At 38.9% G+C, this 26,862-nt stretch overlaps 1 protein-coding gene across 7 annotated transcripts in view; it reads right to left on the bottom strand.

Moving 5' to 3' along the window:
* The window catches only part of Dop1R2 (dopamine receptor 2), an 84,013-nt gene that overhangs the window by 27,599 nt on the left and 29,552 nt on the right, over positions 1 to 26,862 (bottom strand). For all 7 annotated transcript variants that reach the window (XR_011174156.1, XM_069121211.1, XM_069121216.1 and 4 more), the window contains exon 3: positions 22,543 to 24,082. Coding sequence is in view for 6 of the 7 variants with exons in the window: in XM_069121211.1 (XP_068977312.1) it covers positions 22,543 to 23,741 (1,199 nt within the window). In the remaining variant the exon portion in view is untranslated. The remainder of the gene's footprint in view (positions 1 to 22,542; positions 24,083 to 26,862) is intronic.

Genomic DNA, 26,862 nt, shown 5'->3' with positions numbered 1-26,862 from the left:
TTTGTTACACCAAAGAATTATTATTCTCTTCCGCTTTCATAAGGCTACGGTTTCTTTGACCAGATACGTAGAAGAGTAGATTTTGTTGCAATCACTGCCTTCGTATAAATGGATAAGCAGTTACGGTTTCTGGTGATCGAACGAGCATCATGCGAAACATTCGATGTTTTTTGTTTTCTTTTAGAAAGTTGAAAAACGTGGACTAATTGTAAGAGCAATGTTTATTAACGTTAATTAGATGTCGAAGACTGGATTAATTCTCATGTATGCAGATGTATTTTATGTTGATTACTTCCTAAATTCTGTTTGCGTATTGTTATCCTATCGAACTATGGTTAATTGCTAAAACGTTAATAATTTGTGTTTTTCTCTTGTCTTTATTATAGCTCATATTCATTTCAACAAACTTCGCGTATACTTGCGTCAGAAACTTTTACATTCTCATTACTTTGGGAAACATTCTAAGGCTTAACTGTCCGTAATCCGATTCTATGTATATTTCCCAACCTTCCCTCAAGCGATCGTTAAAATGTTCCTTTGACGCCATATGACATTTGCATATCACATGTGCCGGTGATTATGAAAGTGGCCTGTCATACATTTTTCGTTTTGAGTTATTTATAGTTTTGTGTATGACGCAATTGAATTCTATTTAACGACGCAACAAACAAGTCAGTCCAAAGGTTTAGTTTCTGCTATTTTGCAATAATGTTTCCAGATTATTGCAATAGATGAAACGAAACATAGGGGATACACTTAGTTTGTTCCGATTCTTCACTTTTAGGATACTTTCATAATCTTCAGTACACATGTAACAATTACGTACATATATTTGAGTAATAAAGAAAATATTTTTCTTTTTACGTCTACAATGAACTAGCTGTACGAATACTTTTGTTTCCCGCTGTGTAACGATCATAAAGGACAAAATCATTGCAGTTTGATTTATTCGTAATTTTATATATGTATATGCATTTTAAAATGCATCTTGTCTTGTCGGATACTTTCGAACGATATAGGTACATATGACAGACCATAATTCAAAAAGTGAAATTTCTGCGTGTGATCGTAATGGCCAGGGACTACGAGTTATTCAATAAAAAGAATAACAGTAATATATAGCGTCTTATTATGTTCTCGTCAAATATCAAAATTAAAAACTTGCTTTCACATTGCGTTCATCGCCATGAGATACTGCTTTGTGACTTCAAAGCGACAATTGCACAAACGCGCGCGTCGCTCAGACAAACAAACGCGCGCACGAGAATTTCGTCGTACTAAAGGTGAAAATTTGCGTAGAATTGGACACGCGTTGGATTTATTTAATTTACAACAACGCAGAAACCACGGAATACGTTGAATTCCCCTGGAAATTGCTGCTCGACCGCTACAACGGAGCAGGGGGTCGCGTTAAATGAAACCGCCATTCTACTAAATATCGAATTGGACGTATAAAAGCGAAACACCTCGTTGATATCGTTTCTTTCTAGTTGATTCTCCACGAAAGTTGTATATATATATAGTTTTATTTCGAGTTGTTTCGTTATCTTTGAAACATATTACGCGGTACGTGTCCGTTTGACAAGTTATTTGCTATGTTTCTTGGATGCAAGTTATCAAACTTTGCCCCCAAGGCGCAAGCGGTCTGAAACGCACTGTACCATGACCTAGTGCAAGAGATATTACTAGGAAGCAACAAGCATAAAACAACTTATGAAAGACTCTCCGGCTCGTTCTTGGAAGCGTACACTTTACTAAAAGATTTACTCGATGGAGCAACTAATCAAAGTTTCTTCAATTTAAGTTGTTTTTACTTTCGACGCCTGGACCCGTTTGCAATAATTTATCAACTAATAGAGAGTTATTGAGTTACAAGTTATAGGTCATGCGTACTTTTTATACGACTTTGCAGCAACAGAAACAACCCATAGATGGCACGAAACATAAAAGGAAAGTAATAATGCTACGGAATTATTAATTTTTTAATAAATTTCTAACTTGTCAATTGAGAAAGATTGGAAGGACAGATTAGAAATTAATTATTTACTAAAATTATAGTAAATTATATATCTTTATACATGATACGCAGCAATAATTTTAGTCGTTCGATTATCAGAAAACTTGGATTCTCCGGTATTCCCCAAAATTGATTAATATTGTTAATCGAGATCTTATTATATTTGTACAGTAGACATCTCGTGTTCATATAACAGAATATTCAAATACTAGAACGTTCTAGAAATACTAGAAGAGGATTTGGCCAGAGGAACAGCCATTATACGTAAATTTTGATCTGTCATTCAACGATTCAATCTCCGCAAAAATTAAAACTTCTTGAATTCGCCAAATTTTGTGACGACAGTATAACACGCTCATAAGGAAGATGCGTCACTGATGAATTATTCATCTTGAAAGCTACATCTCCATGCCGCTTTTGAGGAGAGTGGTAAAGCGGAATAGGGATGAAAAATTTTCAGATTTTCGGATGTGGCCTCGCTTAGATTTTCGACCGGCTTCTCCAACTCCTGCAGAATTAATCTCTGATCACTCTGTAATGCCCCCTTTGTGCAAGTAACCTTTAACTTTTGCGGTGGTCGTTTCTTACCATTAGATATAGCAACGCATACGTGTAGTCACGAAACGTTCACAGAAGTTTACGGTAAATTTTCAGACCCTAGGGAACACGGAGAAATTTAAACTATCCTCGTGTATATTGCAAGGATTATTCACTCTGTTTGGCAGAAACCCGACCAGTGCAAGTATTTTTAACTGTTTCTGCACGTGTCTGATTCTGTCATTGATTTGAAACTTTTAAACGTTATAACTGACCGGCAGCATCTCGCTACTCCATTCAATATACCGAATCATCTCCACGGTCTAATTTTGATTTCACAGCGTGACCTCTCTCTTGGATTTCACATTAAGGGCGTATTCTAATATAGAGTATTATTTTTCAGATCTACTTTACGATTTCTTTCTAAATAGATCGTAGAAGCTTTTGTACCAGGTATGTAAATATGAAACCGGAATTTGCCTATAGATGGCCCTAGCTGATAATGTAGTTATCACTAAACTGCGTCATTGATGCCAAAAGTCTTTGTTGACATCTCACAAACATTTTCGACTCGGAACAATACAAGTTTCATACAACGGCATAGTTTGTAATAGCGTTGAACATGCCAAATTTTGTGCCTGGAAACTACGATTTGCGGACAGCATTGATTTTCTGCTACCATTCGAAGAAAACTGCTGCAGAATCGCATCGAATGCTTGTCGAAGCTTACGGTGAGCATGCTCTTGGTAAATCACAGTGCTTTGAGTGGTTTAAAAAATTCAGAAGTGGCAATTTTGACGCGAGGAACGAAGAACGTGGAAGACCACCGAAAAAGATCTCCGAGCTGTTAAAACCTGGCGAAACCGTTAATACTGAGCGCTACCGACAACAAATGATCGATTTGAATCGAGCTTTGCGTGAAAAACGACCAGAATATCAAAAAAGGCAACACAAAGCAATTTTGCTTCGTGATAATGCACCATCGCATACAGCAAAACTGGTCAAGGAAACGATCGAAGCGTTCAGTTGGGAAATACTTTCGCACGCGGCTTACTCACCAGACTTGGCTCCATCCGATTACTATTTATTTGCATCGATGGGACACGCACTTTCTGACCAGCACTTCACTTCTTACGAAAATCTACGAAAATGGCTCGATGACTGGTTTGCCTCAAAAGAGCGACAGTTTTTTTTGGTGTGTCATCTACCAATTGCCAGACAGGTGGGAAAAATGCATAGCTAGCGATGGGCAATACTTCGAATACAATATTTTTAATCATTTTCATACAATAAACGTGTATTTTCTATACAAAAATTCTGGTTTCATATTTACATACCTGGTACATGTATTTACCTATGGTTGAAGAATATTCACCATTTTCTTTGAATAAAAATAGTTACAGATAAGCGAATCTTGAGGCGTTTCTTGAGTTGTAATCGATATCGTGTCTCATTCCATTCTCTTTATTTCGATGTATAAAATCGATTACTTTATACCCAGACTTAATTTGATTGAGACACAACAAAGTAGAATTTAATTTAGTTTAATTTAACCGACGGAGTATGATCCAATTGCGGTAAAATGTCCAATATGAATCGAATTGCAAAGGGTTAAAAGATTTTTGCTTGCCATCCTACTTATCTAAATTGAGAAAAGCAAAGGAATTTTTAATTAGTATAAGTATAGTTATGTAATTCTGTTACATAGCTTCAAGTTGTGGACTAGAATATCCCCTTAAGAGGCTGTTTCCTTTAACTTCTATAGCTTCATTAACTTCAGCAATGTGAAGAAATCCTTTTAAAGACATGGTTTCGAAAATTTATGTTCTAGGAAAAGTATAAAAGGAAAAACAACGTTCTGAAAGTTCTACGCCAGAACAGTTCCTTAAAATTCCGTTTTATTCACACGTTCTCGTCTTTCGTTTATTCGAATGGCCCCTTCTCGTCCTTCTGCATTCTCGTCTAAATACTCGCCATTCTCCAGCGTACCGTCAACATTTCTAATATCAGCAAATATGAAGAGTGTATGCGGGTCATTCTCCTTGAATAAACGCTTGGCAAATTCACGGATCGTTCCTCTTAAAAAACAAAGAGGTGTCGAGATCCAAGACTCAACGATTAATTCGCGATTGGCTGGAATGGTGCGATTAACTCGCATAAGCGGAAGTTGAGAAACGGTAGTTCACCATCTGGTAATAAACCGCTCGGAAGCTGCTAGGAAACTCTCGATAGTTCGCGAAACTTCTGAATGATCTTCGATTATCCGTCGTCGCGTTCCTCAGGCGAGTCAGCTGGATGATGGTCGCGATGCCTGATCCCATAAATCAATCTGCAGTACCTCGAGGAAACGATTTCTCGCTCTTTTTCTCCATTACGGTACACTGAGATAGAAGGGTCAAGTGGAAATAAGGTGGAATTAGATCGAGGCTGAGTAATAGAGGAAGAGGTATGCATAAGCAGAAACCGAGTGTAAAGTTTTCCTAAAGAAATAGGAATAGTCTGGGAAAATGGAAAAGGGAAAGAACAGGGAATCGTTGTGAGGAACACCTACTTCTAGAAGCTCTAGCCGAATTGCTGCGAGGTACGTAGTTGTATTTTCTTAGCAAGGCATCCTGCAGTCCCACAGTAGTTAAACTTTTAATTGAACGCCAAAGGAAGCGTGTAATTTGGAAGCAGGCCGCCCTACAGATCGCTCGGTCGATCGGCGAACGAGCCGCTGTCTGTATAGATACCTGGACTAGTCAAACAAAACGATATCGGTGGAATTGATTTAACTGATGTCCCTGAATATGTATTGGATTTGATCCTGCCATTAAGCGTTACGAGGACCTTTTCATGGCGGAGAGGGGGCTGTAGGGATCAACGGTACGCCCGACATTCGCGTTAAATCCGACGTGTAATTCCTGCGTGCAGCCGCTAATGGATTCGAAGTAACCGTTTGGCCTAATTATCATTGATCGCAGTCACAGCCAGTCACCGATCTCCGATCCCCGAATTCTTGCACTCGAATGGGAACTAACTATTCATGATTTTCCTATTGATCAGGCTTGGTGACCGTATGCCACCGTTCAGTCGACGATGTTTGCCACGATTATGTAAACTGGTTAACAACGAACAATTCGGGACATGGAAAATGGTCGCGAATAAGAGTAGACCGAGCCACAAATACGAATCCAAGGGGCACCCGGGACTTATTTACGGGAACGAATCGACCGTGATTCGAGCATCCTCGGAGCTTTTCAGCTTCTCTATCCCACGATTAAAAGGCTCGAACAAGTTGCTGTCCCTTTTTAAAATGGCTTGGCTTTTCATCCAGCCCCGCGACTACTTTCGAGCACGATCGATTCGTTATTAATAACCATTTGCCACTGGTGACATCGAGGCTATTCAGTTTTCGACCTCGAGAAGCCGATCCACCTTGCCCTGCACACCATGGAGAAACCCCGGAGACTATCGATTTTGCATTTACCCACCGACAAGCAGCCGTGAAGCGTGATAATCACACGTGCGATTGCTACACGTAGGATTGGCCGACGTTGCTGTTGCCCCTGTGATTGTTATTCTCTTTCTATCCCTCTCTCTCTCTCTCTGTCTCTCTCTCGTCCTTCGTTTCGTAACATTGCAACGTTTGTTCCGGGGCACACGATTTACGCTTTATCGTGTCACCGACTTTAAACTATGTTAGCGATTATTCGCGCATCTGTCGTCTTCGAAGCGATTTCCATCGATTTTAGCTGTCTCCAATATTCTTTCGTCTTTTGGGGCACTGTCCTTTTACATGGCGATATTTCTAAGCGTTTTTGTTGGTGTTTGATTGATCAGGTACATCATCGTTTACATGGATCGAAGTATTCAAGTTTCAATGCTCTTATCCCTATTAATCAAGATACTTGTCTTCGAATAATTTGAAACATTTTATCAACATAAATTCATTATTTTACTTTATCGGTAATGTGTTCGCAACTCTCATGAAAATTTAAGGTGCTTTTAAATATCCTTCGATTTGAAAGAAACAGCAGTTGCTATATTGTCCTTAGGTCCCGTCTCTAAACCAGGTTATCTTTCTCTGAACTTTGTATTCGTATTGTAATTAACGTTTTTCACATCAACATTAATTAATCGTGTTTTGTATAAATTTCCCTTGTAGCTTAACTCTGGTTAAGAGTTACAATACAAATGCAAATTGTTATAATGTTTTTATTGTGTTTATAATTATAATTCACATCATAATTCCTTGGATGCCATTTCTCATTAACCGTCTTGTATGACTTTATACAGCTTCATAGCTTTATACAGATTTATAGCTTAACCATCCTTCATTCTTATATATACATTGTTGCAATAACAGTATTTCGGTGTCGTTAGTCTTGAGGGCTATCCAATTTACGTATGCTAGTTCCGCGGCTAGTACGCCGCTCTTTCTGAATGCATGCACGTTGGCGGCACGCATAGGAGAATGTATGCGTCCACTTTGTCAGGGAAGGCGTAATAAGTGGACTCGGGAGGACAAGCTACACACCTACGTATATCGCTAATTTTATTTACATAACGTCCCTTACGTAACACGAATTACTCGTGAAACGACGGCACTAATTCTCTACGCGTTTCTCGCGTGAATATGAGTCATGGCAAACTGTATGTGTGCCCCGAAATTAAAATTAACCCGAGTTTGCTCGCTTCGAATTCACCGTTGACTGGGGTGACGTGGAAAAATCGTACATCACGAGAACAAGTTAAATATCGCGCCCTGGTTCGGTATAGAATGAGCGTACTGATTGAAATCTACCTTGGAGCCAGCTTGCTCGCTATCGGATGCATTATGTACGAGAACTCATAGTAGATTCGTAACGAGAGACGTGCGATCCATCAGCCACGTGTCACCGAGATTTCGCTTAACGTGTTATCGAAAAGTGAATTCTTCGATCGTAGCGCGTCATGAAAATACACTAGGGTTATTCCGTTAATTGAAAGTTCTTGACGCGGAGTAATTGCGAGTATCAAGTCGTTTTAGTCTTGCGTTTCTAAAGATAATGGTAATCAGATGGTGCGATATTTGTTCTTCGTCTTCAATCATAAAATACCTTGTTCAAAGTAATCAGAGAAACCCTAATATGAGAATGCATCACTTAGGCAAATCTATTAACAGTGGAACTACCAACGGCTGAAGTTTGAAACTTTTACCAAGAAAGTTATAGTGCAAGGAATAAGACAAAGTTTATAATGCAGTAATAAGTGTAAGCTTCGATTCGTATATTTTACGAAAAACTATCTAAACCCTTAAAAATACACCGTTGTAAATCTATACAATTATTACGAAGAATTACGAATTGATCGTTTTGATCACTTTCGTAGTTCTAGGCTCAAGAAAAGAGAAAAGTAGTAGGATAGATATTATACATAGGGTAAAGATTTTTATTAAAACAACGATTTAAGTAACGTACGGACACTAAAAATGGATATAAAAATGAAAGCGACACGGAAAGCAAAATTCATACGGTACACGTACATGCCCATTTTTTAAAATGATTATGAGTTGTTGATTTTATGCATCTTTGAAATTGATAAATTTCGTGTTCTCTGTAGCAAAGTATTTTCTTCTCATCTGAGAGGGAACAGAACACTTTTCATCATCCACGTCAAATATTTCTTCCTTGAAAATGACCAAACTATTTTCTACGCGTATGAGATGATTTAGAGTCTTTTCCGTAAACATACGATATTTGCTGTTATTATTGTTGTATTTCTTTTCTGAAGCTCATATGGTATGCATTTCCTAGTTGCTCATTTTTCCTCCGTCGCTGTTTTAAACTCACGATTCAGATCCCATGCAGTCGTTGTCAGAACTTGTTTGCAGATAATTCTGAAACACGAAGCCCGACTAATCCCGCTATGTATCTTATCGTTTTTAGTTCAAATTTTCGTTAACATGACGTTTTAAGCTGTATATTTCGTTATTGCCAGACATACGATTTTTTGCTTTTTTTTTAAAAGCTCCTTATTCTTTCTGCGGAATTCCGTTGCGTTTTCTTTAAATTTATACTTTTGGATCGTTTTCGCACATCTTTATATTTTCTCAATGCTCCATCTGTTTTACTTTGCAACAATTTATTTTCCTGTTATAAACAGAATCGAAATCACAACACACGTGACACTCACCGTGAAGGTGTTAAAACATAACACGAAGACCTTCTCGGTTAATCTAATCGGAGCAGAGAAAACCGAAGGAATTTAAAGAACGATCACGATAAAAAAGAAAATCGAATCCTTAAGTTGATATTTCCAAGTAAATATATCTGACGATATGCGTACAGCAAACTCGCTCATTGTCAGTCCAATTAGTTGCTTCTCGTTCATTGTCAGTCAAGTTAAATAGTTCCTTTTCTCTTGGATCGGGAGATTAGGAAAATCAGCTCGTACGAAATTTCGTTTAACTCTGTGTGCCCGAGACTCTGATATATTTAATCTAATTCGAGCAGAGAGAGAGAGAGAGAGAGAGAACGAAGATTAAATCAGTCCCGACCTCTTCTCCGGTTTCTCCAAAAGAATTTGTTCCCGATAGCGGAGCTTGAAATTGCGAGTAGTCGAGATAAATGGATGTTAATTCGGCCCGGATTATTATTATTTATCCAATCGTGGCTCAATTTATTGGTGTTTGACACGAAAGGAGAAATCGCTCTGGGAAATCCCGGGTTTACAAAGTTGCTATTAAGTCAGCAACGCGTTTAAGACGACGAAATTTTTTATAGGTCTCCGAGAATCTTCATCGAGGGCAAAGGAGCTACCGGAAGAGCTCTCTATACGGCTTCGAAGTCGCCTGGACTCGTTTCATGGGAATGAATAAAAGTAATTTGCTAAAGAGCTTCGGTTCTATCCATCTGCAACCTTGGAGTCCACGGTTCTCTCCCCTTCTGTGCCTATCCTGTAAAAACACCATTTATGAGTCGTCCTGTATGCGGGGTGCTTCCGCAATCACGATATTTACAGTCCGTGACCATTGAATTAAGTCCAAGATTTCATTTTTCCAGCTACAGTGTGTAACATACACACGTACTATGTGAGATAAATGGCAAGAAGTCCTTGGTTGTCGGCTATAAATATTGGAACACATACCGATTACGTTTATTAGAAGACTAACAAATTTTATTTTTCTTAATATTTGAAATTATAAGGCGCATGTGGCTGCGAATGAAATAACTGATTTAGAATAAAATAGCTAAAAAACAGCAGCTAATAGCATTCGATTTATTCGTCTATTTATTTATTAGTCTAAATATCAATAAGTGTTCTAATACTTATGGTCGGCAGTGCATGTAGCAATTACTTGATTCGTAAATTACCAAATGCAAAAATTGGAAAATTTTGAAAGAAATTGAAAAGTAGCAGATAATTTCACGCGAACTACGCTACGTATTTCGTAAAGATACGCTCATAATTTATTTAAAACGTCAGGAACAAAGATCCATAATTGGAAACTTACATCTGGTATACTGGGCAGATATGCAACATTTTCTTTGAAAACGAAACCTTTATTCTAAATACTCGACTTATTTTTTCATGAGAAATCATCCCTTGTTTTACCGCGATTAGGGAAACAGCCAGTACGTGTGTACGAGCAGAGAAACACTCGCGTAACATACAGAAGTGCTTATCTTCGTATCTGTTTTCCAGAAAAAAGGATTCTTGAAGAATCCTGAATTCCCCTTTTTAAAGTCGAACCACAATCCCGATAGGTATCTTTTTCCTTCCCTCTCTCTTTATCTGTTCAAGAAATTATGCCCTCGCCGTGGTCTCGTCCTCTACCGCCCACTGATTTCGCATCCTCCAATTGAAATTCTTCCTCGGACGTCCCCATTCACTTTGGATACGAAAAGAACGCGAACCCTTCGTACAAGAGTCGTTCGAGTTGATCGTAAAGTGCGACCTTTGATACGGTGAATGAGAGAGATCGATAGCAGCGTGAAGCTAAACGTTCTTGTCGAGTTTGTTTAATGCTAGCAAAATTAATCGAGTCGAGACAGGGCTTTAAGAAATTTGTGGTTTTGTTTAATTAACATAGTGGAAGCGTATTTTTACTATCATTATATATAATCATTGGTAATACGATTTAGTGATAAAAAAGCAGTTTGTTCCTTGGGGATTACCTTTGCACTGAGAGACATACAGTATTGCTTGAAAGTATACAGCAGAACTTCATTTACCTGAACTTATTGTGGCAGCAGTTTATGTAATAGAAATTTATCAAGTTTCTGTATTACGTATCTTATATTTTTCATTTATACAATAGAAGTTCAAGCGCAAATAATTAAAATAGATTATAAATCAATAATTATAATTGATTGAAAAGCATTAAACTTCTATTCCTGTAAATGAACGAAGCTCGGATAAACGGATTTCTCGAAATCTGCCTAAATTGAAACTAATAATTCCAACTAACAAAAATAGTTTGAAACTAATTTAGCCATCGAATCATGTGGACGTTAAATTGATCGAATATATGAGATTTGAAAAAGTTTACGCGCAGTTAAAATTAATTGATATAACGAATATAATATTAATGAATTTGATCAAATTAATTTCATACAAGATAATAATTTTAACATATCGGAGGTAAATTTGCGAATAAAAATTCTATATTTCATATGACATATGTTTCTTAATTCCACAAGAAGGTAAAGAAGATAGGATTTTTAATCGTGAGTTTTCCATTAATTCATAGCTGTCACTAAAAGCCATGTATTAATACAAATCGTGCGGTGTCGATATATTTATGGTCGATATTACTTTCTCCCCTCGATTAATTCTACCTCGTATGATCTCATTTACTCCATGAGAGGGCAAAGTTACACGCACCCCTACGTTTTTCATTCTCTCGAGCTATTTCGAAGCGCTACAGATAAATGAACTTAATTATTTTTCGCTTCTTCTATTCACCAACGAATTTTCATGGAGGTTCATCGACAGTTCTGATAGCTTCGATTAATTCCAAAAGTTGCAAAGGAAAATCCTCTCTGATCATGTCGTTCAATCTCGGAGACAACCCATACGTCATATGGGATGAACTCATAACGAATAGACGGATTATCGCTGGTCGATGTGAAAATGTAAACTGTTTGAAAGGTGATGCTCGATGAAGACGCGTCGTTACGCGTAACGACGAGCCCGTTAATTGGGCCTCTGCAAGAGGAACTAAGGAAAAGAGGAGAAGCTGTAGTTGCAGCTTCGAGAAAAAGATAATAAGCTGCTACCCTTGTTACAGGATTCTCGGAACTTGCGTATTACGAATGCTGCAATTAAAAAAGTCCGGTATGTAGTTGCCAGAGATAAACCGCTTACGACGAAGTTACCTTAATTACCAGGGAATCTCGTAAATTTTCGCCGCTCGAGTTATTCCTGCTGCTCTGATGAATTTCGTTATTCAAAATGGCGCGGTCTAGGGTAACTTTGACGCGCTTCTTACATTTGAATAATCATACGGAGGGGGAGAACGTGGTAGCCTGTTTCAGCCGCTTATTTACCAAATCGATCCAACTCCACTGAACAAAAGATTCAATCAAGCACTCTGGTGCTAAAATTTGAAGAAGTGGAGTAATCATTTCGGCTTGTGTACGGTACATTTATCGAAGAGGGATACGGTAAACTATAATCGAGGCCAAAAGTAAGTAGAAGTAGGGGAAGTATGTATATAGGTATCGAAGAAGTTTAATCGAACCGGTGCTAATGTTACATACTGAAATTTTATTCATTATATATCCTTCTAGTAGGTAGATTATTTAATAAATAATTGAAATTAGTATCTACATTTTTGTATAAATACGACATATATAATGAAACTTCGTCGATGCCTATTTTCACTACCTATCCACGTACGTCGCATCCACTTATGTATGTATATTTGTCGATTACTGTAAGAGAAGGCACAATTGTGAACCGTTTCGTTCGTCTAGATATCGAAGGTACGAGATATAGGTTCTACATTATGGTAGTGTATTTGTTTTCGAATGGTCTATTAAATACGCTGGGGATGTTTATCGCTTTTCAGACATAGGATACCTTGTATGTGTCTAACTTTGGGAATAATTTACCTCGCGAATATACGAGCGTATTGCAACGGGGGTTGGGGCTAACTTGGCGAACTATAGGCAATGTATCAGTTTTCCTGCCACCGATGAAATCAATAACGGCTCGCCTCTTCGATAAAATTTCAAACCGGCACGCGCTTTCTTCTCCATTAAGAAGCTTTTCAAAGGAATGACGGAAGTTGCAGAGTTCTTCGAACAGTGACGTTCTCTTCGAAACGCGCTTTAATCCTTGTCAGTGAAATATCACTGAATAGATTCCTTTGTTATTAGTTTTATTCTTCTCGCTTCCTTGTCCGTACGCAGGCCGTACAGACGTACGTTCTTAGTCTGGTTATTCTCGGATCCTCTCATGAAATATCTTTCCGGCAGTGCTTTTGTCCCCGCGAACGCGTTATTAAAAGTTTAACAAGTTCTTTGCACGTGGCGACGACTCGTTCTGTGAAATCACCACCGACATCTTCCATTATGTCGAGCTCTTTGATCTTATCCTCCAGGGTGGCATCGAATTATAACGTACTGTTGCAGCGAATAAAATTAGGCTAATTGAAGCGTAATATTAGTTGGTCCACCTTATTTTCATTTGATCGTATATCAGGTTGTGCCAAAGGTTTCTTTCGTTTTTATATGAAAATAACGGATGCACAACGTTTGTTGTTTTATATTATTTTATTGAATTATGTATGATCCATTTTGTTCTATTGCTATAAATTTTCTTCTATTGCTAGAAAATGGATCATACGTAATTCAATAAAATGACATAAAACAAAAAATGTTGCGCATCCATTATTTCCTTATAAAACGAAAGAAACTTTTCGGACAATCTAATACATTTTCCTTTATTTTCATTTTTATTGTTTGTTTATTCGCATCCTTTTGATTCGTTGATTTACATTTATTGGTTCGTTGGTTTACATTTATTGGTTCGTTGGTTTACATTGTTTGATTCGTTTATTTATGTGTTACATTTTTTAAATCATTTTCAATTCAATCGCAGCTTTTCATCGTTAAAGAATGTTTTAATTTTGTGACGGTATAAAAAGATCGTTATTGATCTATATGATTTCTCGTTCCAATCTCGCGTATAGAGATTTTGTTAAAATATTAAAGGTCACTTTGTTTGCTGAAATTTAACATAGAAATTCGAATTTCTTTTAATTGGAAATGTTTTGTTATTGCTTGTTTGTGTATATTCTTCGGTTCATTTATTTATTCGACACGGCAAACATGGTTAATTTAAATATAAAATTAATTAATCTTTTGTTTATGTATTTTTGTTTCGCTTAATCGCAGTTTTCGATTCATTAGCTTCTTTATTCATTGGTTTTATATTTTTTGCTAGATCGCTGTAAGGCAAATACAGTTAAAATACAATTTAATTATGATATTTAAACAATATACCCAACTTATTCTCGGCACAATTATTTACATTTTACTATTTGTTCATATATTTTTGATTCGTTTATTCAAAGTTTCTTTGGTTCATTCGTTTACGTTCTTTGCTTGATCGATTTACGTTCTTTGCTTGGTCGATTTACGTTCTTTAATTGATCGATTTACATTATCTCACTAATTTGTTCTACACCTTTAGATTGTTTAATATTTTTCAGTGTATCTATCAACATTTCCTATTTGTTACATATTCAATGTGTATCAAGATGCTTTAACGTGCTCTGCTTAATTAATACGCGATTAATGCGAACTGCGTTTCGCGAGTACCGTTTCGTAGAATATCAAATGGTATTCGAGTTTGCGATAACTAGTTATGCCGACCGTTTTTGCTATATGAAATTTAACGAGAGTCAGTATTCGTGGGGAACAGTGGAAAGTTTTGGGCGAACTAAAAAAATTTATACGGCTGCGGTCACCCTCCATTGAGCAACTTTCCGATTCGTATCTAACTCGTAAAGACTTGGTTGCTTCCAAGGTATTTTCCTTTTTGCGAAATTGGTATCAGTCACCAGGATATCTATTCGTTTGAAAGCAATGGACGGAAGCAAGGAAACCGACGATCCGTAGTGAAAGTTTTCGCGTTCATTGAGTTTTACGCGAACAACGCACTGTCGGTACAGTTACTTGAACTCTTGTTCTCGGCCCTTTGAAACGTCCACGTGGAAACGTGCTACCCGAGAAAAATCGTCGTCGTCGTCGTTTGTCGTTAAAGGAGAAAAAATATATAGTTACCGTGGACGTTTCGAGTCTCACGTTCTTCGTGAAAACGGAGCGAGTAGATGAAATCGTAAACGTAATTCGCCGTGGAAAAATGATTCTGTTCCTCGAGAAAAAGAGAAAAAAGAGGGAGACGGCGTTACTCCGCGCGACAGCTGTATCCTTAAACCATGGTGCGAGAAAAGTAATTTAATTTCCTATTTCGGCTTTTCTTTGGCGCGATGTTCAGGCTCCGTTGTATTTTTCCTAAAACAGTGATTTACACGGTCCAGGCACCATGTATAATATGCGCAGACATGCAAAATAGATGGAAATGCAGGTGTTTTTGCTCGCGAAGGATCCTGCTGTTTCAACCGTTTGTCCCTGTCAAGTTATGTGCCGTGTTTCGTTGAATCGGCTAGTTCATCCTCGAATAACACGCATATATTGTTCATCGATATTTCTCACCGTTGTAAACTACCCACATATCACCGTGGATTCCGTGAAAGATGCAGCGACGAGGAAAATTAGCTATCCTCGGCTCGACGGCCGCTGGATGTCGAAACCTTGACTTAATGCGGACTTGTTCGCGTGACTGAATTTATTACGCTTGCCTACAATTAGAGGCGTTATTCCACCGGGGTACGAGCAAAGAATTCCGGCCTCTGTTGCGGAAGAGGAGGAAAGTAAGCGGAACGATGTGCCCGTGGAAGAACGAGGCATAAACTCCGTGAAATCGATACTCGCCGCATTGGAAGTTCATATCATCTGATCCGAGGCCAGGCAATATCAATTGCACGGATGGAAATTCTCACGTAGACGCACGTGTTTACGGACGTAATTTAAGGGATGGTTGCATCGTTCGCCGTCTCATCCTAGATAAGTAGTGTTGGCCCGATAGTTTCTGCCTCGACAGTATTGCTTCGCTATCGAGGATCACCGAAACGTGTTAAACGGATGGTCGATTTCTAAACTATGATCGACTCTTTTGCAATTTCTAATCCACGGTAGATTTCCGTGCTTCCCAAACGATCCCATCGTGCGTTTCCTTCCTGGCATCTCGTAAAGTTTCTTGTTTCCCCGCAATACGCGCTCGAGAGCGTAAAAGAGAGGAAAGAGAGCCTTAAGCATGTCTATTTTTCAACTTGAAGCGTGTGCGGTTCTTTGGGCGATTTTAATAGGAGAGCTTTTTTCAAGCTCGCAAGGACACGAATGCTGGTGCCGTACAAAGGAGCACCCGGGGGAAAAACGTCTCGTTGCTTCGTTTGCAGTTGGTCTTGCTGCCTTTCCACGGTGCAAACGTGTTATTTCTGCGATTGTCTATCCGACGCTTGATTGTCGTTTATTGGATTTGAGTAATTTTAGAAACAAGTGCAACGAGGTTCGCGCGAGACCAAGACCGGGTTGTCCCTAAAATTCTCTCAGGGAATTGTATTAATCTCGCGGTGACCCACGAAATTTCATTTCGAATTAAATACATCTTTACGGGCTTGCCGGGACCCAGGCGTTACGAGCGACGCTTTACGTCACGTTAAATTTCTCATTGAGAGAGAAACATAATTTTCGAATGGTTAATATCGCTATATTTTTAACATCGTTTTATCTTTTGTCTTTCGTTTTACTAGAGAAGAGCGCTAATTCATCTCGAAGTGGCGCGGCGCTCCGAGTGCTCTTAATTGTCTGCCAGCTGTACTCATTAATCAACAATAACAGTCAAACGTGTATCGACTCGGTGTAATTCGTTTTTAAACAAGTCATCAATTTACGCTAACAAACCTGTTCAACGCTTTCTCTCCTTTTTATTCCCTGGTGTTTTTTTGCACAATAGCCTACAAATTTAAAGGTACGAGAGACACCATGTGCTAGATCTGCTCCATCGATATTGAAAACAACTAAAAACATCTTTGAACAGGGTTGAACATATGTTGTCGATTACAGGTATTAATTAATTAATTAATTAATTGATATTTAATATATTTGATTCACTACTTTAATCTTGTATTTATTTTATTATAAACGAGTCATTTTATTCGCAATATATGTGTCTTGTAATATAAAATATCAAATAACATATAATTTGTTGGAGTTCTCCGATGAATGTAACCGGTAGGCGCATTAATATCTATAGATGGCATTGTGTATTTGAAGTTGAGAAGTATAAAGAAACATTGGCAAAAGCCTGTACAGCATCACATTTACGTCTAATTTCTTGTAATTAGCAGACAGACTGCAAATGAAGTTGGCAAAGGATGAAAAAGAATTTTTAAACGAATCAGCTCTTATTACATTCGAACCTTTGGAATTTGGCGCCAAGTTAATTTCACCAGCGACCAATATTTGCATAGAACTTCTCACGCATTTCCTTTTTTCCGTTCATCTTCCCTCGTAAGGATATCTCGCGTTTTCATAATAGACGCCATCGAGTTTTTGTTTCCCCAATGTCTCTCGATGTAACGAAAAGAATTTTGATATGCTTGACGAGCAATTAAACGAGCTTCGTGATGTCGTCTGATACCACCGGCTACGTCATCTCGTTCCACCGCCATGGAATTGATATTTCGCATAAATCACCCCTAAGACTTTACACTGCTGCTTCTGGTGGCTATAACATCTGGGTACACGATCTACGGCCAGCGTACAAGTAGGGAAATATTTCCTCGTAAATTTTACTAATTGTATCATGAAGCAGTTTATGGTTATTTTTCTTCTATTATTTACGATTTAAAGAATACATCTGTTTCATTTTGGAGCATTATGAATATACGTATAATAGAGGGCTTCGAAGTTGTTATTTTAAGTAAATTTAAGTAACTGTATCATGAAGAGTTTTATCTCAATTTTTTACGATGTTTTTATTTTGAATAATACCAGTTAAATAAAAGATTTTCCACATTTATACCGAGTCTCGAAATACAGTGGAAAATGTAAAAAAAAAAGACATTTTTGAAATAATTTCATTTAGAAATACATAATTATACATGAAACGTAATACCGAGTCAACAGAATAAAAGAAATTTGAAGAATTATGATTTACAATTAGGAAAGATCCAGAATTTATGATAATTTTTTCCATGTTTTCACAACTAATTACTACCACCTGTTTGGTAGAGGCTACGGAATTATTTAAATAAAAATGATCCACGCGAACAACATTAAAAGTATTCTAAAAAGACTTCTTTACTACAAAACAAAGGTACTTTCATGAAATCCCGCATTTAAAAATTACTAGAATGAAAGTCAGAGATAATAGAAAATGAGGGGAAATATATATAAAAGAGTAACGCCATTAATTATGTTCTTGTATTTCATGTTCCGAATATGGAAGGAAATTACGAGATGAGCAGAATGATAACTTTTATCAAATATACCAATAATTCGATAACGTACATACGGACAAGCAATTATCGTAACTTGTTTTCTCGTCGCAAGCCAAATATCCATCCTTTTTTTAAATTTCATTGCTTCAGAGTTTTAATTATATATTTCTAAGTAAAAAGATGCTATGAAATATTTTGTCATGCTGTTATTTCGTACAGTTTTGTCCCAAGTAAGTTTGTTCTGTCTTGGATTCTCGAATGTCTTATGGTTAGCTATACTTTTGGTGATATAAAAAATTGTGCCATGAGTTATGTCAAAGCTAGTTTTCATTCATGAGGCATAAACGCAAGAAACACTGTCTTGTATCGCTTGTCTCTTAGCGTTCCTTAATACATTTTTCTGCAGGATAAAACCATGTATCGAGTGGTGTATAAAAAGATACGCAATTTTACTTAAAAGAATGTCGATGAGATTGAAAACTCATGGAAATGACGTGAACAAAATCGGGAATCATACTGGCCGTCACTCTGCATCGGTTAACTTTATCCTGGCATAACTCCTGCATCGGTGAAGCTGACCAATATTAAGAAATCTACGAACAAACCACCCGATATATTCGCTTCTGTCCCTCGGAAACTTACTCGCGCATCTCATCGAAGATAAATTCTTTGTTTTATACCGGATGACACTTGGATCGTGACTTTGCGTTTCTTCCTATTCGCCACTTCCGTCTTGGCGGTTCTCCTGCGATATAAATCTTTTTTACTACCTTCGTTCTGAATAGATATTCACGATGGTTTGTACGGAATAGCAAGCAGTTCGAGTCGCATAAGAAAGGGGTTGTTTCCGGAAGTTTGTTCAGTGAAACGAAAATTATGTCTCCGTAAGGGAAATGTCAGGATGACAGTGGACGGACTCGTTCGCATGTCGATGAACCGGCTAACAGCGAATACGCGTTATGTACCTGGACTACACTCGCAAGAACGCAGAGAACAGACAGACCGCGGTGATAACAATGTGACCCCGTTTAGATATAATGGCGGACCTCGTAAGTTAGACCGGTAGACACAGTGCTATATTTTCGTTATAACGCGCCACCAGGAGTTTTGCACCAGCCTTCTATATCGTCGATTGCACCGTCGGCTAATGACCGACAAAGTATCGTTATCGCTTCGTATTTTACAATAAATCGACCAAATATGCATTGAGGTTGTTGCCCACCAGCCAATACAACGTATGAACATCATCAGACAAATATTGGCACATTCATAACTACCTATCTATTCAACAGAAGAGCGAAACAATAACGTTCAGTAGTGCGTCAATGTTATTTGCTGACCACTTGAATATTAAAAGGGTAAATTCTGTATGTTATATAGTGGCGAACAAAAAAAAGTTTATAAAATAAGAAGTATAAGGAGATACGAATAAATGTAATATACATATAACATAAAATAGGGACGATCAATATTTACGCTACCAATATCGTAAAAAGTTTTTAGTACAAAAGTTACTAAAATTTATAGCGCGTCGATGTTGAAGTTTCTTTTATCCATATGTATATCCGCGACTATACGTGTAGATAATTAAACATTTAGCTACAGGCGAATATTTCAATTTCCCGAACAACGAGGCGATCCGCTTTCATTCGTTATTTTCATTCTATCGACCTGTTCTTTCTTCCATCTACGTCTTAACACGTGTAATTTATTCATGAATATGATAAAAGATAACGTATGAAAAGATAACGTCTTTTGAGGCTTTAATGCGAAAGAAACTTGATTTGACTAAGAAATATCGGTTTCTAATGCTCAGATATCCCGAAAAATAAACGTGCCATGATTTTAATTCATGACGCATAAAAACTCCATTAATATTTTCGACAAATTCTACTAATTTTTCGTTGTCTATATTTTATTACTGTCGCGTCACCAACGATAAATCTCGTTGTCAATGTATGAATAGCATGTAAGCGGAATACGACCGTAGCTTGATTGGTAAATCATTTATGCCGTTGCCGAGACGGTATATTCTATTAAAATACGTATCACCAGCTTGTTGACGATACAACGAGAAAAGTGAATTTTTCAGAATGTTCAAAGCAGAGAATTGTTAATAACTGGAACTATTTAGCGACGAACCGGGTTTCGAGGATCTCTAATTAAATGTTGTTTACGTATATTCGTTGCTATTCAGAAAATGGTTAAAACAGCTTTTGGATTGTAAAATGTATCCTGTTACGTACAATAATTTCATTAAATGAAATAGATGGTGATATTACTCGTCTTGGGATATAATTGATATATAGAGTTAATTTGAGATGTTCAGGAATTTCATTGATTAACTTCATAAACTGAAAAGTATAGAAATTTATATTTATTTATTTCGTCAACTTCTTATGATAAACCAACTTCTGCAAGTAAATCATTTGTTTTTAAAAAATCGAATATTAATCATCTATTTATATGATTAATAAATTAACGAAATTAATGAATTAATAAAAGAGTGGAGTTCGTTAGTTTGGTTTTTGAGAGACTTGTATATGTCGCTCATGCATTTTGGTGTTACATATACGGCGGCCTTTACCTCGATCATCACTCTACAAGCATCGAAAGTAATTCCCTTAACTTTTACGCGTGCAAAGCTGAAAATGAGCTAGAAAATTATTCGGATAGAGAAGAAAATCACGCCATACGCACGAGAATAGTATTTTCTTTTTCGTGAAAATAGCAGAAAGAAGCAAGAAGAAGCTCGAGATTGAGACAAATACAGGCCCGTACGCTCCATCGAGTTAATGTTCTTTCTGCGCCACCCTTTGCTACTTTTCTTCTCGCTCCGTTTCCAGTTGCTTTCATCTCACCTTTTTCACCCCTCTGTTTCACTTATACTCTCCGTTTTTCCCGTCACGCAGGTATCACCGTTATTTATCCTCCGAACGTTGTCATCATTTTTCACCGACCATATTATACCAGCGCGTTACCTAACCTTGCTATTCGTTCGTATTTTCGGACAGAACGACTTTTTGAAAAATCAGTTGGAGGATGTCTCGTTTCCGCGCTCGAAACCGGAAAGAGATTGATGGGACCGAACTGCGGGGGATAGATCGATCTCACGATACGCCGGTGTATGTTTAGTTTCCCGGTGAGGGGGTGGCGAGGGGGGATGAAAAGCGAACATTCCGCTTTAACGATACGCCGCCTGTAAGTAGGATTTAATTAAAGGGACAACCGTAGCCGTTAGAATGGTGTAGATTCTTTCGTGTTCGCGCGATTCATTCCTGTCAGAGTTTCTGCGTTCCATTTTAAACCCCTGCTCCACCTCGCGAACGCGTGCGGCAACGCGTAATTAAATCGCGTTATTTGCATACCTTCCGTTTTCTCCTGAAACTTTGTCGCCAATTATTCAGCGTATTCATTTGCGAACTCAGGAACGACTGATATAGCGGAAGTTACGCTCGGTGATTTGTCACCGTGCAGTTTAGATGCATTCAAACGAAATGTACATTTTCCCGTTCGCTAACAACTCCGTTAGCCCACGTGCCATTTTCACCCGGTTAGAAAAATAGAAAAGTATTTGCTGTTCGATCGTACAGAAACAGCGTTATCGAGAATCGATTTGTCAACGCCAATGGTCGAATTGAATCAACTGTATTATACTTGGAATAATTTTTAAAAGGAACTATACCCTTCGTACGAAAATTTGTATCTTACGGCTGTTTCGGTAAAATTGATTATCGATACGGGCTCGTGTTCAACTCATGTCGTTCTAAGGTTGCCGTATTTTACTTGAGATGAATTCAATAGGACCCAAGTGGCCTCCGTTCCGACAATTATTAGCCACCGGACGGTTCCAACTCCCTCGCGTGCGTCTAGGATATTTTTCCGACTAAACCGTCACTCTCTGAGAAATATTTCATCTTTATTGTATTTTAAGTACTTTTTCCGATTCACTCGTAGTCTATATTTAAGCAGACTTTTATTCGCAAAGCCCGAATTTTGGAAATATAGTACACATCGCGTAATTTACTTAAAAGAGATAGGACACGACCATTATTCTTCCACTCGGTACCGGATTTCAAGTAAACATGCTATCTGCGTGTCGACTCGTGTTGAAGAACACGACTTGTTTGGCCAAACGAAACGCATTTACGTCCTATTTGCGCCTTAGCGGTTCGTCTCTCTTTGCTCATTAATTCAACGTCGCGATCCGTAACTGTCTGGCGTAGTTACAAGCCCATTAACGTCGGTTGTGGCATCGAGATGCGTTTACCGATGTCTCGCCAACCAGTTAGCAGTGGGATACCACTTTACTGATAAGTAAACTTACTCTATCTCGAGGACAGAGCTTCCAAAATCAGAACCGATAATTCTTCGTATTTCTACGGAAATGAAATTTCATGCAAAATCGTCAGTGGATAGAATAAATCTTAGACAACAAGAGGCTTACCTTCGAAAGTCTCTGCTCCAGCAGGCGTATATCACCGGATTCATACCGCTGTTGATCCAACCCAACCATGTGACCGCGGCGAATACGATTTTCTCTTGCCATATGCACTGCGAGCAAAAGCCTGACCAGAGATTGACGACGAAGAACGGCAGCCAACAGATGATGAAGACACCCATCACGATGCCCAAAGTCTTGGCTGCCTTTTTCTCCTTGGCGAACTTGGCCAGCTTGCGCGACAAGGAGAAATTGTTTCCCCGATGCTGCTTATTGATCCTTGTCGAGGGCACTCTGGTTAAACAGTTGTTGTGCATGGTTGTCAGAGGCTCTTCGAGATCCTGAAGATCTTCGGGCGTGCTCGAAGCGGTGCGAAACAGGTGCCTGGCGTCGGTATTTGTTCCGCCTCCTCGATGTATCCTCAGAGTGAGCTCCAATTCACCTGAGGCCATTATAACTTGTTTGGTGCCGAGCTTGAGGCTCTTGGTCTGGAACACGGCAGCCCGGTAGATCTTGTAATAGGTGAACACCATCACGAACAGAGGTAAGTAGAAACTGATGGTCGACGAGAAGATCAGATAACCCAGGTGCTCGGTGAACGGACACTTGTCCTCTGGCACTTCCTCCGTGCGAACAGCCCTCCACCACGCGATGGCTGGAAAGGAGATCGCGCTCGAGCAGATCCACACGATGGCTATCAGGATGGCGGCACGTTTCCTGCTCATTTTGCTCGGATAGGTGAACGGATCGGTGATCGCCCAGTAACGATCCAAGCTGATAACGCAGAGATTTAAGATCGACGCGGTCGAGAAGAGGACGTCCAGCGAACGCCAGACGTCGCACCAGTCCGTGGTGAACAGCCAACGGTTCTCCAGCACCTCGTAAATCGCGCTGAACGGCATCACCACTAGTCCGACCAAACAGTCCGCAAACGCCAATGACGTGACGAAATAATTGGTCGCCGTGTGGAGATACCTCTCCCTCACCACCGCCAGAATAACCAGCGTGTTGCCGAACACGGTGGCGACCGAGAACAGGAACAGGAGTATCGCTAGACCGGCTCTATCGGTGGCAAGGTTCCAAAGATCTTCGTAGGTACGGTTCTGGGGCGGAAAACTCGCGTTGTAAAAACTTCGATTCAATTGATTACTCGATACGTTTGCCTCTTCTTCCGATCCGAGCAGGTAGACCGCGCTTTCGTTCATTTTTCGTGGCACGCGCAGCCAGCTTCGCGCGCTCTTTCAATCAGAGACCCGGTCCTATCAGGTCGTCGATCCGTCGACGCCGCGTTTTCTCCTCCCGATTTTCGTCTTATCTCTCATTTTTTAAATCTAACAAGAGATCCGTTGAAGTATACACGGATATCTACGATGTCTATCCTCCCTCAACTGTCTTCTTCGTGAGTTTCTTTGCGTTGATTATCTGTGTTTCCTTAGTTCGTTTCAGAAATACTATCGTAGTTGTTGGGATTCGAACGATTGCGACGTGGAAGGTTTCGTCGCCTCGACTAGACGGCTTTAACGAGTCGTCGCATCTTTCAGAGGATCTGAAACAGGCGAAGGAAGATTGGTAAGAAAGCTCGTGGTTGGTTAGTATGTAAGAGACTGAAGATATAAAGCTGCGTTTCTCCGGTATCATCGGAAAGCTGTCGGTTTTTATTGCAATTGCGTCGCGAAGCAAACGCTCCAGCATTTCCCTTCGCTTCTACGTATATCTTACGATTTTCTCGCTAGTTGAATCGAAGAAAATTCTGCAGCATTGATATTGTATATCGTATGAGTAGTACGAGTATATACGATCGCTCATTAGAGAAGTTAATATCGAAATCGTGTGTGCAGAAAGTACGGATATGTGTGTGCAGAAAGCAGGTTAAGTACGGTAATTAACCGATGCTTTATTGAATATTATGATGATAATTAATGGCAAATACGGGGATTATATGATTTTACGATTATTGTACAGCTTTAACGACTCAAGAGACTTACTGAGGCTCAATGAGAGTGTTTAAGCTATTAATTGATACAATCTGCATCGAGAAAAATAACTGTTGAAATACAAGTTTCCGAACAAGTTCCACAATTCTTATCAAGAAGAATGTATATCGGAGCAACCAAGCTTCCAATTGACATAGATATTCTACATATAAATTATGAAATTCTTGTTATAACAAGAATACTGAAGTCAACAGCAACAGTATTGAAAATATTTCCGTAACGCGTTGTATATGTAAAACGAAAGCGAAAGTAATCCGTCGTACGATTAATTATTAATAATAACTTTCTTTGTGTCAACTAGCGAAAGGAAAAATCATCTTATGTTTCGACTTTTATTTTGCCGATTCCTATTTCCTTCAGGCTCGAAATACAGAAGTGCGTTCTGCGTAATTGTCGATCATTTTGCGGCGGTGTTCACAAGAACGTTTCGTTGCTACGAACGATTTAGCAATTTTTCGCCGACGTGCAGTATCCCGGCTCTATATTTAGTTAGGGGAAAAGTGTCATAAAGAGGCATGCGAAAGAGAGAGAAAGAGAGAGAGAGAGAGAGAGAGGGAGAGAGCAGGTAGCGAACAGAGAGGTTTGTGATTTCGTGGCCAGACCGGAGGCTGGAAACAGGGCCGAGCTTTCATCCGTGACCTGGGAGAATGTTTACCGCTACTTGATCAAAGGGGTTTCGATCGTCGAACGATCGACGCTGGGATGTAGCGTGGCCTCCGGTCCGGAGCCTCGGATTTTGTCTCGTTCACACCCTTCCTACGTCATCGTAGCCGTCGAATCCGTAGTCGTAACACGTGTCAGGGCCGATAAACCTTGCAACGTCGTCGCGTATCGAACACCGGCCGAGCTCTGCCCGTTTACACCGAAAACGAACCGACCTCGTTTATTCTTGACTTTCAACGTTCCCAGGGCTAGCCGAATGCCACTTTGTCAAATTAGTCGCTTAATTTTCGAAGCCCTTGAATTTTCACGTACAGGGTGATACAAGAGTAAACGAATGTTGACATTTTGGTAGCCGAGAAAGATCTTGAGAAAGACCACGAAATCGAACTGACCGGAAAAGTAATTATGCGATACGCCAAAAGATACAGAACAGAGACTAGTCAATCACGTAGACTCCTACTCAAAAGTTTTAACACACTTTTTATTTTTAATGGAATTTTTGTACGTGGTGTAGAATAGGAATTGTAAATTACACGCATACTCCAATAAAAGTATTGCTCGCATATTAGCAAAGTGTAATTTCTTTATCGTATAAATGCCATTTCTTCGTGTCTTTACTACGTACTGGATTTTTTACTGTAGTAACTGCTCTTTACAAGAGTTACTGCTCCTTACAAGCGTAGGTTTTATGTCACATAGTCTGTACAGTTAACCTTAACATGCTGAGAGAATGATATGAACTTGTATGGTTTAGTCTTTGGAGTACCTTTAGCTAGTTTCTTAAACAAAGAAACGCGAGTTACTGCGAACATAATGCTTCAATGGTACATGAAATGTTCGTATGGCGATGAGGTGAGATGCAGCAGAAGCCACCGATGATAGCCATTTTTAATCTTTACTAGGCGAGTACAAAATATCGTTTCTACCAAATTTTTTGTAGACTTGTTAAAGTTTTACTTTCGTTACTATTGATAAATATAATCATTTTACTTATTTCGTTCGCGGACGAAACCGCGGACCACGGAGCCAAACCTGGCACTTTGAGTTCATCGTGAGTAGACGTACTAATTTTACACCAAGATTTGTTGGATACAGTTTGAGTTTGAAGGAAATACGATCGAGCTTATGATTTCTGACACGTGTATGCCTCGAATCGGACTACTTGGAGAGTACTTGGCGGAACTTTGCCTACCATTGGCGTCTACCAGATTAGGGTATTAAATCGACCGAGTGTGTGCTTGAATAGATGCCTTGAGGTTTGTTCCGGTACTGCACTATGAATCGATCAGATCTTCCGCAGTTACTGTTCTTGTCTGTTACCAGTTCTGTCCGTTTAACTCTTCGCCAACTGTTCGATAATCCCGATAAAATTGCAATGTTTAACGTCTTATGTGTTTCGGCTACCTATTCAGAGAACTGTATTCAGGGTAAAATGACGTAGCAGGGAAATAGATCGTTAGGTTTGAAATATAGGTTAATTGAAGAGCGTTTCGATGCTATGTTTAGCAGTACTTTATCGTATTTATCGATGAGATCGTTTTACGATATTCGGTAGTTCAATGATTTTGATTTCAAGGGTCTTGTCTTTATGCGCTTTAATAAGACGATTTATTATAGAAAGACAAATAGGACGATAGGCAATTGGATTAAAATAAAAGTAATTAGTGAC

Source organism: Bombus flavifrons, chromosome 10 (genome assembly GCF_040668555.2).
Source record: "Bombus flavifrons isolate JBK064 chromosome 10, iyBomFlav1_principal, whole genome shotgun sequence".
Classification (NCBI taxonomy): Eukaryota; Metazoa; Arthropoda; class Insecta; order Hymenoptera; family Apidae; genus Bombus; species Bombus flavifrons.
The sequence above is the reverse complement of the archived record's forward strand: the minus strand, read 5'-3'. Positions and strand labels throughout refer to the sequence as shown.